The sequence below is a fragment of the Pongo abelii genome, chromosome 2 (assembly GCF_028885655.2).
Source record: "Pongo abelii isolate AG06213 chromosome 2, NHGRI_mPonAbe1-v2.0_pri, whole genome shotgun sequence".
NCBI lineage: Eukaryota > Metazoa > Chordata > Mammalia > Primates > Hominidae > Pongo > Pongo abelii.
In genome coordinates this window covers 168,346,570-168,360,051 of record NC_085928.1, presented here as the reverse complement: position 1 = coordinate 168,360,051, position 13,482 = coordinate 168,346,570, and the positions used below count along the sequence as shown (strand labels likewise).

At 38.4% G+C, this 13,482-nt stretch overlaps 1 protein-coding gene across 1 annotated transcript in view; it reads right to left on the bottom strand.

Moving 5' to 3' along the window:
* Positions 1 to 12,617, bottom strand: part of GFM1 (G elongation factor mitochondrial 1) — a gene marked incomplete at its 5' end in the record, with an annotated part of 46,568 nt that extends 33,951 nt beyond the window's left edge. Inside the window, 8 exon segments of the mRNA NM_001133289.1 lie at positions 2,601 to 2,685; positions 3,751 to 3,908; positions 4,973 to 5,123; positions 8,051 to 8,167; positions 10,249 to 10,453; positions 10,897 to 11,029; positions 11,413 to 11,565; positions 12,473 to 12,617. Of these exon segments, the coding sequence (NP_001126761.1) occupies positions 2,601 to 2,685; positions 3,751 to 3,908; positions 4,973 to 5,123; positions 8,051 to 8,167; positions 10,249 to 10,453; positions 10,897 to 11,029; positions 11,413 to 11,565; positions 12,473 to 12,553 (1,083 nt within the window).
* Between the last annotated feature and the right edge of the window lie 865 nt (positions 12,618 to 13,482).

Sequence of the window (13,482 nt, the reverse complement as noted above, 5' to 3'; positions counted from 1 at the left end):
TGTAAAAATTTTTACTGTAATGTTATTTCTACTTTTTAATTAAAAAAATTTTCCCCTCATTTTGGAGGTAATAAATACACTGTAAAATATTTTTAAAGTAAGAAAAAGCCCCCAAAATATAATCCCATCCCAGAAATAACCACTCTTAACACTTCCAACTTATCTACCATTTTTTCCCATTTAAAATATTATGTATAGAAGCAACAGCATTTCAACAAAAAGCCCATCCAGTCCCCAAATCTTGGTTTCTAATACCACTTTACTTAAAAAGGAACCAGTGCTCCTTGGAAAATGGCTGATTCTAGGGTTAGGGCATGGAATATACAAGATAAGCCAGGGGCATCTTGTAGTGCCGGCAAGTAAGGAAGTATTCAAAAAGGCAAAACATTGGAAGATGTTAAAGGAACACAGGAGCCAACTGAGAGTTCCCAATCGCCAAACTCAGCCAATCTGAACAACAAATGACATACTCAAAGTCACAGTCATGATTATAACTCAAAGTTCAAAATACATATACACGAGTCCATACTGACACTAAATAAGTGATTGTCCAAATAAACAAGCAGGGAAGAAAGATAAATCTCCCTTTCAGAAGAATTCCAAATAACTTATGTAGATAGTGCCCCCTCAAGGGGGTGGAACATAATTCCCCAACCCTTAAGTGTTGGCTGAGCCAAGTGACTTCCTTTTAAAAAGTACACTATGAAAAGAAGAATAAAAAGAGTACAGTAACTTTATAGCAGAGAAACCTGTCAAACACTATCTCAGCCAGGTGTGGTGACTGAGGTTAGCATTAACAATGATGAATCAGCCTGGCGCGGTGGCTCACGCCTGTAATCCCAGCACTTTGGGAGGCTGAGACGTGCGGATCACCTGAGGTCGGGAGTTCGAGACTGGCCTGACCAACAGGGAGAAACCACATCTCTACTAAAAATACAAAATTAGCCGGGCGTGGTGATGCATGCCTGTAATCCCAGCTACTCGGGAGGCTGAGGCAGGAGACTCGCTTGAACCTGGGAGGCGGAGGTTGCAGTGAGCCGAGATTGTGCCATTGCATTCCAGCTGGGCAACAAGAGCGAAATTCCATCTCAAAAAAAAAATAAATAAAAACAAAAACAATGATAAATCATGCTGCAAGTCTGTACCTTGGATATGATGTGACAAGAATAACACTTCACCTCGATGGTAGTCCTCCTAAAAACACATGACTCCAATCTAATCATGTGAAAAGCATCAAATAATAAACCCAAATTGAGGGACACTCTCAAAAGAGCTGACCAATACTTCTCAAAAATGCCAATCTCGTGAGAAACAAGGAAAGTCTAAAAAACTATTACAGCCTAGGAGAGCGTAAGGAGACATACAATCAAATATAATGTGGTCCTCTGGATAGACCTTCTGTGTTCCTTCTGTCTAGTGAGACGGAAAAAGGACCTAGACAAAAACTAAAGAAATTCAAATGAAGTACGGATTTTAGTTAATAATAATATATCAGTATTGGCCAATTAGTTGTGACAGTGTGTATTAACAATAGAGGAAACTGGGTGCAGGATATACAGGAATTCTCTGGACTATCTTCATAACTTTTCTTTAAAATATTCTAAAATAAGTAAGTTTGTTTCTTTTTAAATCACAAACATCTTTTCGTGTCAAAAATAGGCATTTCAACATAATTTTTTAAAGTCTGAATGATGTTGTACTATAAGAATGTACCTCAGTTTATTTATCAAATTGTAATTACTGGGCATTTTCTTTTTTTTTTTTTCCCGAGATGGAGTCTTGCTCTGTCACCCAGGCTGGAGTGCAGTGGTGCGATCTCGGCTCACTGCAACCTCCGCCTCCCGGGTTCAAGCAATTCTCCTGCCTCAGCCTCCTGAGTAGCTGGGATTACAGGTGTCCACCACCATACTCGGCTAATTTTTGTATTTTTAGTATAGACAGGGTTTTGCCATGTTGGCTAGGCTGGTCTTGAACTCCTGACCTTGTGATCTACCCACCTCGGCCTCCTACTCCTGACCTTCTGATCTGCCCGCCTTGGCCTCCCAAAGTGCTGGATAACAGGTGTGAACCACCGCAACTGGCTGGGCATTTGGTTTTATAAGGTGAGCTGAAGCTAACATTAATCTGCTACCCTTCATTGGTTCCTTAGGACATATTTCTAGAAATGGACCCAATGTTATTTATAACAGTAAAAACCTGGAAACAATATAAACATCTAACAATTAGGAAATTTTAAGCAAATTTTGGTATATCTACTTGATGCACTGTTATGCTACTACTTAAAATGCTTAAACTATTTATAGAAACATGGACCATTATCTACTGTGACATTAAATAAAGAGAGCAAGACAAAACTATACAGGTAGTATGATTTAGGTAAAAATTTACACTCTTCAGGCAAAGAGAAGAGACTAGAAAGAAATGCACCTAATAACAAAAGAACTATCATGTCAGAGCTTTGGAAATTCTCTACCTGCTCTTTCTACTTTTCCTATTTTCCAAATCTTTCATGAAGGTCAGAGTCATCCTGTAACAGGAATAAAGCCTAGAAGTAAAAACATTCTACAGATAGCAGTTAAATACATTAGAAAGCAACTTACCTCCAGTTTAAAAGCCAAGCCTACAAATGGGTGGGAATTGTCTCTATTGGAGTTCATTAGGATTTTGGTTTTCTCTTTTGAGTCACTTAAAATAAAAGAAATATAAATCTATGAGATGTAATATTTAATATTTCTTTTACATCAATTTATTTCAACAGGAAGTATTATCTGAGAAAAAGCACGTGTGTGGCATATTACTGGTGTCACACATAAGTAAAATTTCACTGAAAGAGATCAACAGAAATAAGTTCTCAGCTGGGCACAGTGGCTCATGCCTATAATCCCCACACTTTGGGAAACCGAAGTGAGAGGATCACTTGAGCTCAGGAGTTTGAGGCTGTGGTGAGCTATTACTGCACCACTGCACTCCAGCCTAGACAACCAAGGAAGACTTTGTCTCAAAAAACAAAAAAAGGTCTTTAGAGCTTAGCTTATTTACTACATAGTGATAGGACAATAGTAGACTAAAAAACACAGAAATGGTCTCATAGGGAAAGAAAAGAAACAAAAGCAATGAGTTTTTTTTTTTAAGTTTGTTTCTTTTTTTTGGAGTCTTGCTCTGTCGTCCAGGCAGGCTGGAGTGCAGTGGTGCAATCTTGGCTCACTGTAGCCTCTGCCCCCCGGGTTCCAGCGATTCTCCTGCCTCAGCCTCCTGGGTAGCTGGGATTATAGGCACATACCACCATGCCCGGCTAATTTTTGTCTTTTTAGTAGAGGCGGGGTTTCTCCATGTTGGTCAGGCTTGTCTCAAACTCCCGACCTCAGGTGATCCGCCCGCCTCAGCCTCCCAAAGTGCTGGGATTACAAGCGTGAGCCACTGCGCCTGGCAAAGGTTTGTTTCTTAAAGCTTTTTTTTTTTAACAGTATGTCTGAAAACAGCTAGTCCCAAATGAGAAAATTTTCTAATGATGTAAACCTTGGGAGACAGTAAAACAATCATACTTTTAACTCAAAACAGAATATGATATAGGAACTGGTATAATAAATATTTTTCTATATGCCAAAATTGTTACCCAAATAAAAATCGTGTTTGTAAATTATGAAAAAAAAAATCACAGACATAACTAGAAGAACTATCCTTAAATTCCTTCACAGTGCATAAATACGAAAGTATTTCTGCATAAACTAAGATTCAATTTTAAAGACTTACTCCTCCTTATTGAGAATAGCATAGTTCTGGACTTCAGATGGATTTGGGAGGTATTCTAAAACAGCATCTAAAAGAGGCTGAACTCCTTTGTTCTTCAAGGCGCTTCCCAAAAATACAGGAGTAAATGATCTTTTCAGAGTAGCTCTTCGAATTGCTAGCTACAAAAGAAAACAATTTAATGGTAGTTAATGTTAAAATTACACGTTGTGCTTCAATTCAATTACAAACAAACGAATAAAATGAACTGATACTCTACTCTTTGGAGTGCTGACTCTAATAGAGACCAAAATCAGGTCCCCAATGAACTTAAGGTCAAAATACAAAGAAAAAAATCACTTTCTTCTTCGGGGCTGGGAAGTGATGTACTATACAACTGCTTTCAACACTCTTGGAATCACTAATTCTCACTAATTTTCAATTTGCTAAAAAAAAATACATATACACATAGAAAACAGACACACTAATAGAACACTGCAAACAGTATGCTACAATTGTGTAAAATAGAGGAAAAAGTAATATATATGCAAAACCAAAAGCCTATGGAAAGGTACACCAGAAGCTATTAACTGGTAACCTGTTTCAGGGACGGGGAAGAGAACTGGGCAGATGGAAGAAAAAAATAAAAGGGTGTTTACTGTTTACCTTTGTATACCTTTTAAATATTTAAATCATATGAATATATGCTCTATTAAGAAACATTTAACTTATCTTTTTCTTTTTGTAAAGAACATACACACAGGAAACCAAACAGTACAAATCTCTCATAAATTATAGGTCATGACAGTAGCATCCAGGTCCTGCCCCAACCCTTAGTGCAAACACCATCAATGTGTTCTGCTGGCTGAGCAGGCCTTAGAGAATAGGTAGTGGAGCTTTAGCTCTAGCAGCTGGAAGAGGCCAACAATAGTGCTGTGGCCACAACCAACAAATGAATAAAATGAACTGACACTCTTTGGAGTGCTGGCTCTAATAGAGACTAAAATCAGGTCCCCAATAATTTAAGGGTCCTCAATAATTTTTCTCATTTGAAGTTATTATGTAACTCACTTAAAAAAAAGTAATATACCATGTCAAGCAGTTTTTGAGGAAGCCAATTATGTTAAATAAATGTACTGAGATTTCATTAACAAAGCCCATACATAAAAGCATCATCTCCCCTCACTACAAAAAACAAACAACTTCTTTTTGTTGTTAATATAAGACTTATTTTGAAAGCACTTGCCTTTAAATCAGAAATCGAGGGGATTTTTTCTTCCAGAAACATCTCACCAAGCTGTTCATCTGAATTGGCAACACATTCAATTAGCTCCTGTCGGTGATCAGCGGCCGCCGCCCTTAATTCAGCTGGAATCTCACCATATTGAACAATCTGACTAAGAAAACAAATATTTTGATGCTTTAAGGATATTCAACTTGATATACGAAGGACTAATGAAAAATATATGATTAATGGTTAAAACATTTTTTTAGGTAAGAAACAGCTCTGATACATTTGCATTCAAATGGCAAATAAGACTAATGTATACCTTTAAAATGTACACAGAATAGTAGATAAATATACTGAAACAGGCAAGTTTAAGGTCAAGGTTGTACTACTAGCTGGAAGAGCTAAAACAGTCCACTATAATGAGAAAAAAAAATCTCTGGTTTTATAATAGACATCACATTCTACTTTTCTGCATATCAAGTTTTACAGAAGATAATGATAAAATATATAATACGAAATCTTCCCAATTTAATGCAACCTGGTTTATCCTTACTCAATATACAGTAAAATACAAGTTCAAAACAATGACTTGACAAAGTATCAACTAAATCAAAGTTTAAACTCTTCAGTGTAGTTTTTACTGTATTCTAATTATTTTAAAACTGGCAAGCATGCAAAGTAATAACAGCATCCATTTACTGAATACTTATAATGCAGTAAGCGCTAAACTAAATATCTGACAAGTTATTTATTTGATCTTCACATATGAAGTAGCTTCTATTATCTGCGTTTTCAGATCAGGAAACTAACTTACACAGGCAAAGTAATTTGCCCAAGGCTGTCCTACTAGTAAACAGAAGAGGTAAGATTCAAAGTCAACCCGTCTGGAGCCCATCTGAGTTCTTTGAAATTCTATTAATCATATTCTTATTAATCACGACATAACAATCTCTAGTAAGCAGTACTAGGAAGACCTTACTCTATTCCTTTCCATTAATAACACACCTGATCATACACTTTTTAACAAAGAATATCCCAATTTGTAGTTTAAAAAAAGGGTGACTAAATATGACAGACTCTTCAAACTGTGACATCAGTTCTCCATTCCTCCAGAGGTTGAACAGGTAAAATTACAAATAAAATGTTCAAAGCCAAAATGGATATACTTGACATGATATTTAAAAGCAGTCTGAAAATTTTTCAAGGTATTTCTTTTTTTTTTTTTTTTTTTTTTGAGATGGAGTCTCGCTCTGTCGCCCAGGCTGGAGTGCAGTGGTGCCATCTCGGCTCACTTGCAAGCTCCGCCTCCCAGGTTCAAGAGATTCTCCTGCCTCAGCCTCCCGAGTAGCTGGAACTACAGGCCCACCACCACGCCCGGCTAATTTTTTGTATTTTTAATGGAGACAGGTTTCACCGTGTTAGCCAGGATGGTCGCGATCTCCTGACCTCGTGATCCGCCCAACTCGGCCTCCCAAATTGCTGGGATTACAGGCGTGAGCCACTGCGCCTGGCCTCAAGTTATTTCTTTAAAAATGGAAATTAATATCAAAAAATAAGCTTTTCAGAAAACACATTCCTAACTTTAATAAAGACAGAAGAAGCCATTTCCAACAAAAAGTAACACTTAATATTCTAAGACTCCCCACAACTTTCAGATCTTAATTTCAACCTTCCTGGCAAGCTCCCTGCTTCTTAGCCTTTCACATGTCAGAATCATCTGTGGATTCCTTTCCAAATATACATACAGTAAACTAGGGCTGGAAAAGGGTACATGTACATTAAGAAGCTGCATCTGTGGTTCTGATGTACAACAAAGTTTAAGAGTCTCTACTTCTGACAACAGAAATATGTGCCTTGGTAATTCTGGGAAAGTGGATTTATTCATTCATTTACAAATAGTTTTGAGTCCCTATTATGTACTAGGCAGTTACAACTGCCTAGTTGTAACTAGTTGTCCTAGGGGCTGGGACATAGCAGTGAATAAAGTAGGAAAAAATAAAAAGAAAAACTCTGCCTTATTGGGCCTTATATCCTAAGGAGTGGTAGGTAAACTTTGTTGTCATTACTCAGTTGTTACATAAAAAGTGAGAGAAACACCTTATCCACTGGACAGACTCCATCCTTTTCCTGCTTACAAGATGGCTGAGGAAGATAAATTCTATAGTTCACTGGTCACAATGCCATTCGCCCACCTGCCAGACCTGCAATCCCGATTCCATAGCAGAGGAAGGAAATCCCTCAGGAAGTGCCTGTGGAGAAGCTACCAGGCTACAGAGGTCAGTCCTCAGAACAAAGGATCATTTATGACTCCTCACATTGTCTAGATCAGTGTCACTCAAAGTGTGGTCTGCAGACCTGTAAGAGCAGCATCAACTGGAAACCTTCCAGAAATGCAAACTACGGGCCCCACCCCAATCTACTGATCAGAATCTCTGGAGGTAGAGCCAGGACTATGTCTTTTAACAAAGTCTCCAGGGGACTGTTATGAACGCTAAGGTTTGATAACCACCAGGCAATTACAGTACTTTGTAGGTAAAGGTCACTCAAAAGCTGATGGACCAAATACCACATCAAAAAGTTACCAATTTATTTTTTGCATTTCCCAAACCACATTTGTACAATTTTAACTGTTTTAATTTATTAATCTTTTTTGTCCATGTAATTATAAAGCAGGAAGAGCAAATATTTATGATCCCTATTTTCTTCCTAATTTTTATCACAATACCCCAGACCTGGCAGCTGCTCTGTAAAAGTCCACAGAATGAATGAATAAATCAACAAGTGCAAAAAGATACAATACATTTACTAACCCAAATTTACTAACCCAAACTGAAGGCCTCCTTCCACCACACCATGCATGCCATAATGTGATATGGGTGTATTACCCAAAAAGTAACAGAGTCTCTCACAGAATAAATACTAAATAAAATGGGGAGCAACTAGGATTAAAGGCATTAAAACAAAACCATCTCAGAGTATTCTTGCAGTCGCATTTCAAAAAGATAGTTACTCTGGGTTTGATGAACTTATCCTTTCCTTCTTTTTAATGCTTTTTAAAATTTAAAATTTTAATAATGTATTTTTAGCACTTACCCAAAGTCTCCATCAAAATAGATGGCTCGTTCCTCAATAAGATCTATAATACCTTTAAAATCACCCTCCAAACCAATGGGTATCTGCATAAACGCTGCATTATGATTTAGTTTAGACCTGAAAAATAAAAATACACTTGTTTACCTTTTTTCTTCTCCCCTAATCCCTTTGAAATGACAAAATGAATATTTTAAAAAATCAGTGGCAGACACTGGAGAACTGAGAAGGGTGTTATCATCAGGTCAGAACAGAAAATATAAAGCAGCTGGGAACAGACTGACAACATAGCTCAAGGAGCTCAGGAAGCCACAACCCCATTTAAGTAACAAAAAGAACTCCAGAATAACTGTTTTACCATCAGATCCCCAGATACACTGGATCAAAAGCAGAAGGGGGAAGAACAGATAATGGGGGGCTAGCCACGAAATTAAATAGTAGGATAGCTAAGCCCACCTCTTTTTTTTTTTGAGACAGAGTCTCGCTCTGTCGCCAAGGCTGGAGTGTGATTGTGCGATTTCCGCTCACTGCAACCTCCGCCTCCCGGGTTCAAGCAATTCTCCTGCCTCAGCCTCCCGAGTAGCTGGGATTACAGGCGCCCGCCACCACGCCTGGCTAATTTTTTGTATTTTTAGTAAAGACGGGGTTTCACTATGTTGGCCAGGCTGGTCTTGAACTCCTAACCTGGTGATCCACCCGCCTCGGCCTCCCAAAGTGCTGGGATTATAGGCGTGAGCCACCACACCCGGCCCAGGCTCAAAACTGAATAGAAACTGCATTCACTGGCAAGAATCCTCACTGGAAAAGAATATGCTCTAGCTATCACTGTTTAGTCTAGACTCTAGACTCCCATCTATAACTATGGTTAAAGATCTAAGAATCACCAAATATTTGAAGGAAACCAAAAGCTTGAAAGAGAAATGTGAACTTAATAGCACTTACCTCCAAGAAGAGAGTTACTAGAGGAAAGAAAATAAAATGTAAAGATTTGAGAAACGATTACCTCTACTGATAAAAACGTTGCAATGAAAGAGAAAGTTTATGAAAATTAAGTACATAATTGCTGAAAAAAAAAGTTTTAAGGCAAGCTAAATAACTGAAGAGACACAAATGAGTATCAAATTAGTGAGCCAGAAGATCAACCCCAAGAATTCTCTCATAAGCCCAATCCAAAATAAGGAGACAGAAAGAATAAGTACCATAGAAAAGATAAGACATGAAGGTCAGATCTAGAAGTTCCAGATTTTTATCTGCTTTATAGAAGTTACAAAATGGAAAACAAATAAATGGGAGTGGAGAAAAGAATGAACCAAAGTAATCAAATAAATGCTAAAACAGTGTTTCCTTGGAATTCAGAAGAAGATTTGGGGGAAAAAGACCATCTATTGCCAAGCACAAGTAAAATAAGGACAAAAACTAAAAACATTTTACCAAAAAAAAGTTATAAACACCCAACTAAGAAAATGTCCACTTTCATATCAAATATATCACTTCCATCAGATTTTTTGTCATCAGATACACCATTCTCAGCCTGTCCACTACCATAAACTTTACACCTACATATCCATCAACTATGCCATGTGAAACATAAGTATGAGCTCTACAGCTACACGTGCACATCTACAAAAGGTGAAAAGTGAAATTCTGACTCTTTTTAAAGGCTTTGTGAAATATATAGTATTGTATAAAATTTAAAATGCTATAAATACTACTGGTTCTATCTGGTACAGAAAGGAAGTGTTACTGTTGTCCTAGAAAATATGTTTCCATCTGAAAACAAGAAAATCTCATCTCTATGGCAAACTACTTAAGGGCATTAATTAAAATGCTTCAAGGAAAAATCAAAACCAAAGATGATCTTTTGTCCAAATAAAACACAAGGTATTTTTAGAATCTAGATTATAACTTCTCTAATAATAGCAAAACAGTATAAACGGTCAGACTGTTTTCTGAATTCATCTTCAACCTCCTTAGAATTTAAGTAATATTGTCCCCATTTTACAGAGAAGGTAGTTGATGAGATCATACCACAAGCCAATTTACTAAAATCAGTGTTCCACTTACTAAGTAACTCACATAAATACATTTAAAAAACTAAATTTAAGAATAAAGTTTAATGACAGTGAATTAATCATCTTTTTGGATATAAGGTTTGCTGTCTAGATCATCACATCCTCTTTGTTCATGCTAAGGCTAATTACCTCATTTGCTGCAGAGCCCTGGCTGGGTTGGAGCCCATTCGGTCCAATTTGTTAATAAAAGTTAGAAACGGAACGTTGTAGCGCTTCATCTGACGATTGACAGTCATGGTCTGGCACTGTACCCCTCCAACAGCACAGAGAACAAGGACTGCACCATCCAACACTCTCAGGGCCCTTTCAACTTCTATTGTGAAGTCCACATGCCCTGAATAAGATGAAGTATGAGAGGGTCTTAAAGAGCAATCTGAATTTTTAATATATGCACTATTAGAAGTTTTTGTATCTCTGCTCATCACATAAGTCTTCTAATTAGAATGTAGATTCCTGAGCTCACCAATACTATTCACCAACCCTTAGGTGCAGGGCCTGGCAAGATCACTTCAAGAAAATACTAGGGCACAGGCACCTTTAGAATCAGCTAGAATATGTAAAAGGCAAGAATCTGCCTACTCACAATTTACTTGCACAAATTTTCAAAACTACATAAGGATGAAGTGCTCTAGGTCCTAAGTTAGTCTTCTTTAATAGGAATTCAGTGTTATACTTTTGAGTATTTGACACTCAAAAACTAATTGGGTCATAGCAAGAGAAAGAACCAAACGTGCTTTTGCCAAAAGAAGCTGCAATAAAACCGAGAATCCAACTCACCAGGAGTATCTATAATGTTAATATTGACATCTTTCCACATGGTGTAAGTGGCTGCTGACTGAATAGTGATTCCTCTTTGTCTCTCTAGTTCCATGGAATCCATGACAGCACCAACTCCATCTTTACCTTTCACCTAAACACAAGCACAGCAATTCAGACTTTCTCTGTCCCTGCATTCCAAGAAGGAAACAAATCTTAACTGAAATGCAAACAGTTGCCAGGTGCAGTGGCTCATGCCTGTAATCCCAGCACTGTGGGAGACTAAGGCAGGAGGATAATTTGAGCCCAGGAGTTTGAGACCAGCCTGAGCAACAAAGTGAGACCTCGTCTACAAAAAATAAAAAGAAAACCAGAACACAGATACTTTACTTAACCAACTTTCAGATAAGCCTAACTGTCAAAAGTCCGCTGTTACCATTGTTTTAATCTTTCAGGTTTATAAGCTTTATTAAACAATAGCAACAAAACAATTAAAATCAGGTTCTAATTAATCAGGAATCAACCATGAATATATACCTCATGCATCTTTGCAATTCTGCCAGTGTAGTAAAGGACTCGTTCTGTTAATGTAGTTTTCCCAGAATCAATGTGAGCTGAGATTCCAATATTTCGTATTTTTTCATTAGGAATCACCCCTGATGAAGACCATCGGCAGGCCTTCCAATTAACCTGAAAAAAATACGAGAGCTCAATTCTATGCACCTTTTATAAGAGAGAACAACAGACTATTAAAAGGAGTATGGTGGACATTATTCCTGCAAGAAATCTCACTGGATATGAGATAGCCTGAGAAAGGCACCAGGGGAAACGTTTAAGCCTGGAACTCTTGTAATCAGAGGACAGACTTCAAAACAAGACAGAAAAGACATATTCTTTTAAATTGATTAATGAATAAATTAAATTTAATTAAAATGGGAGATACTTTTTACTACAGATTTAAAAATACACACTGGGGCAGATAAAATCACAAAGACAGCTCCAAAAACTATTTTAATAGAAAATACAAATTTTAGCTTAAATTTAACTTAATTTTTTTCTCTTTCTCCTTTATTGTAGTTCACAGATAACAAATATGTTTGAGAACTTATATGCTCTATGCAGTGATGCTAATAGCTCCAAGACAGCCCCCAAAGATTTCCAATTCCCTCGAAACAAAAACAATTCATGAAGTTTGTTTTAACTTTACTCTGGTGGCAGGGGATGGGGATCCCTAGTAAATGGAATGAAGATACAATATAAACCTTTCCCTATAGGACTGCACATCCAAAATGCACAATTATTCATGGGAAAAGAGAGGCCAAAAAAAAAACACCTTAGAAAAGGTGGATAAAATATCAAAATATCTGAGTGACAGGCACTTTTAGTTGATTAAACCCCAGGGATACCAGAGAGCAAAACAAACGAGTTAACGAGCTAATGTGCAGGCACCGAGGTGCTTTTCAGCACTGACGAGCGACCGCCAGTATTCGGAGCTGTCAGTCAGGAGGACTCAGGGGGTGTCACGGCCTTCCATTGCCCAGAAGGGATCACAAGGTTCCGGGAATGGTCCCGATTCAGCCTCTCTGTGCTCCGGTACCTGCTTCCTCTGCCAACCTAGGGAGGCGGGGGCCCTTCCGCGCCCCAGAGCCGCGACGGCTGCGGCTCCCAGGAGTCTCATGGCAAGCACATAGCACGCGTCAAACTCCCGTGGCTCCGGGTGGGTTCAGCTGCCGGTAACGCACGGGGAAGCGGTCAAAGTCACGCCCGCAGCCAATGTTGTAAGAGCACTTCCGGGGCAAAGGACGCGAGGAAAAAGAGAGGAAAAGAAAGCAGAGCAACTGGACTGGAGGCGGAGCAGTGCCTACGCTGCTCGCGCGCCGTCTGCCGACTGGAAGAGAAAGTGCAATCGCTTTGCGGAGCTAAGTGTTTGCTCCCAGTAAGACGACACAGGTGTATGGGTGGGGGAAGGGAGTCCTTTGGTCTTCGTCTTCTTTTTTAAATATTACCTCTGTATGAAGATACAGCCTTTAAACTTGGTTTTTAGGCCTATAAAGCAATGTGGAGAAATGTATATAACAGAATTTAAGTAGAAAAAAAGCAAAATTGTCTATTACAAATATTAATATGTATATATATGACATGGCCTGAAAAAGAACGTGGACAAATTATAGTGAATGAACTATCAATTACAATTACAAATACTTTTCCTCATTTCAAAATGTTCTCTGTTTTTGTTTGATGTCAGACGTTTCATGTCCATTCCATATGGAAGACTGCATCCTTGACCATTCTGCTTGGATGTGTTAAGAGGCATGTTGAACTTAACAGGTCCAAAACTGAGCTTCGGATCTTCTTCCCCAAACCTTCTACAGTCTTCTCCATCTCATAAATGTAAACTTTAGTGACTCTAGCCAAAAATATTAGTCGCTTTGACACCATGCTGTGACATCTCCGGTCTAATCAGTCAGCATATCCTGTAAGCTCTACTTTCAAAAAAAAATCCAGGGCCGGGCGCGGTGGCTCACACCTGTAGTCCCAGCACTTTTGGGGGCTGAGGCGGGCGGATCACGAGGTCATGAGATGGAAACCATCCTGGCTAACACGGTG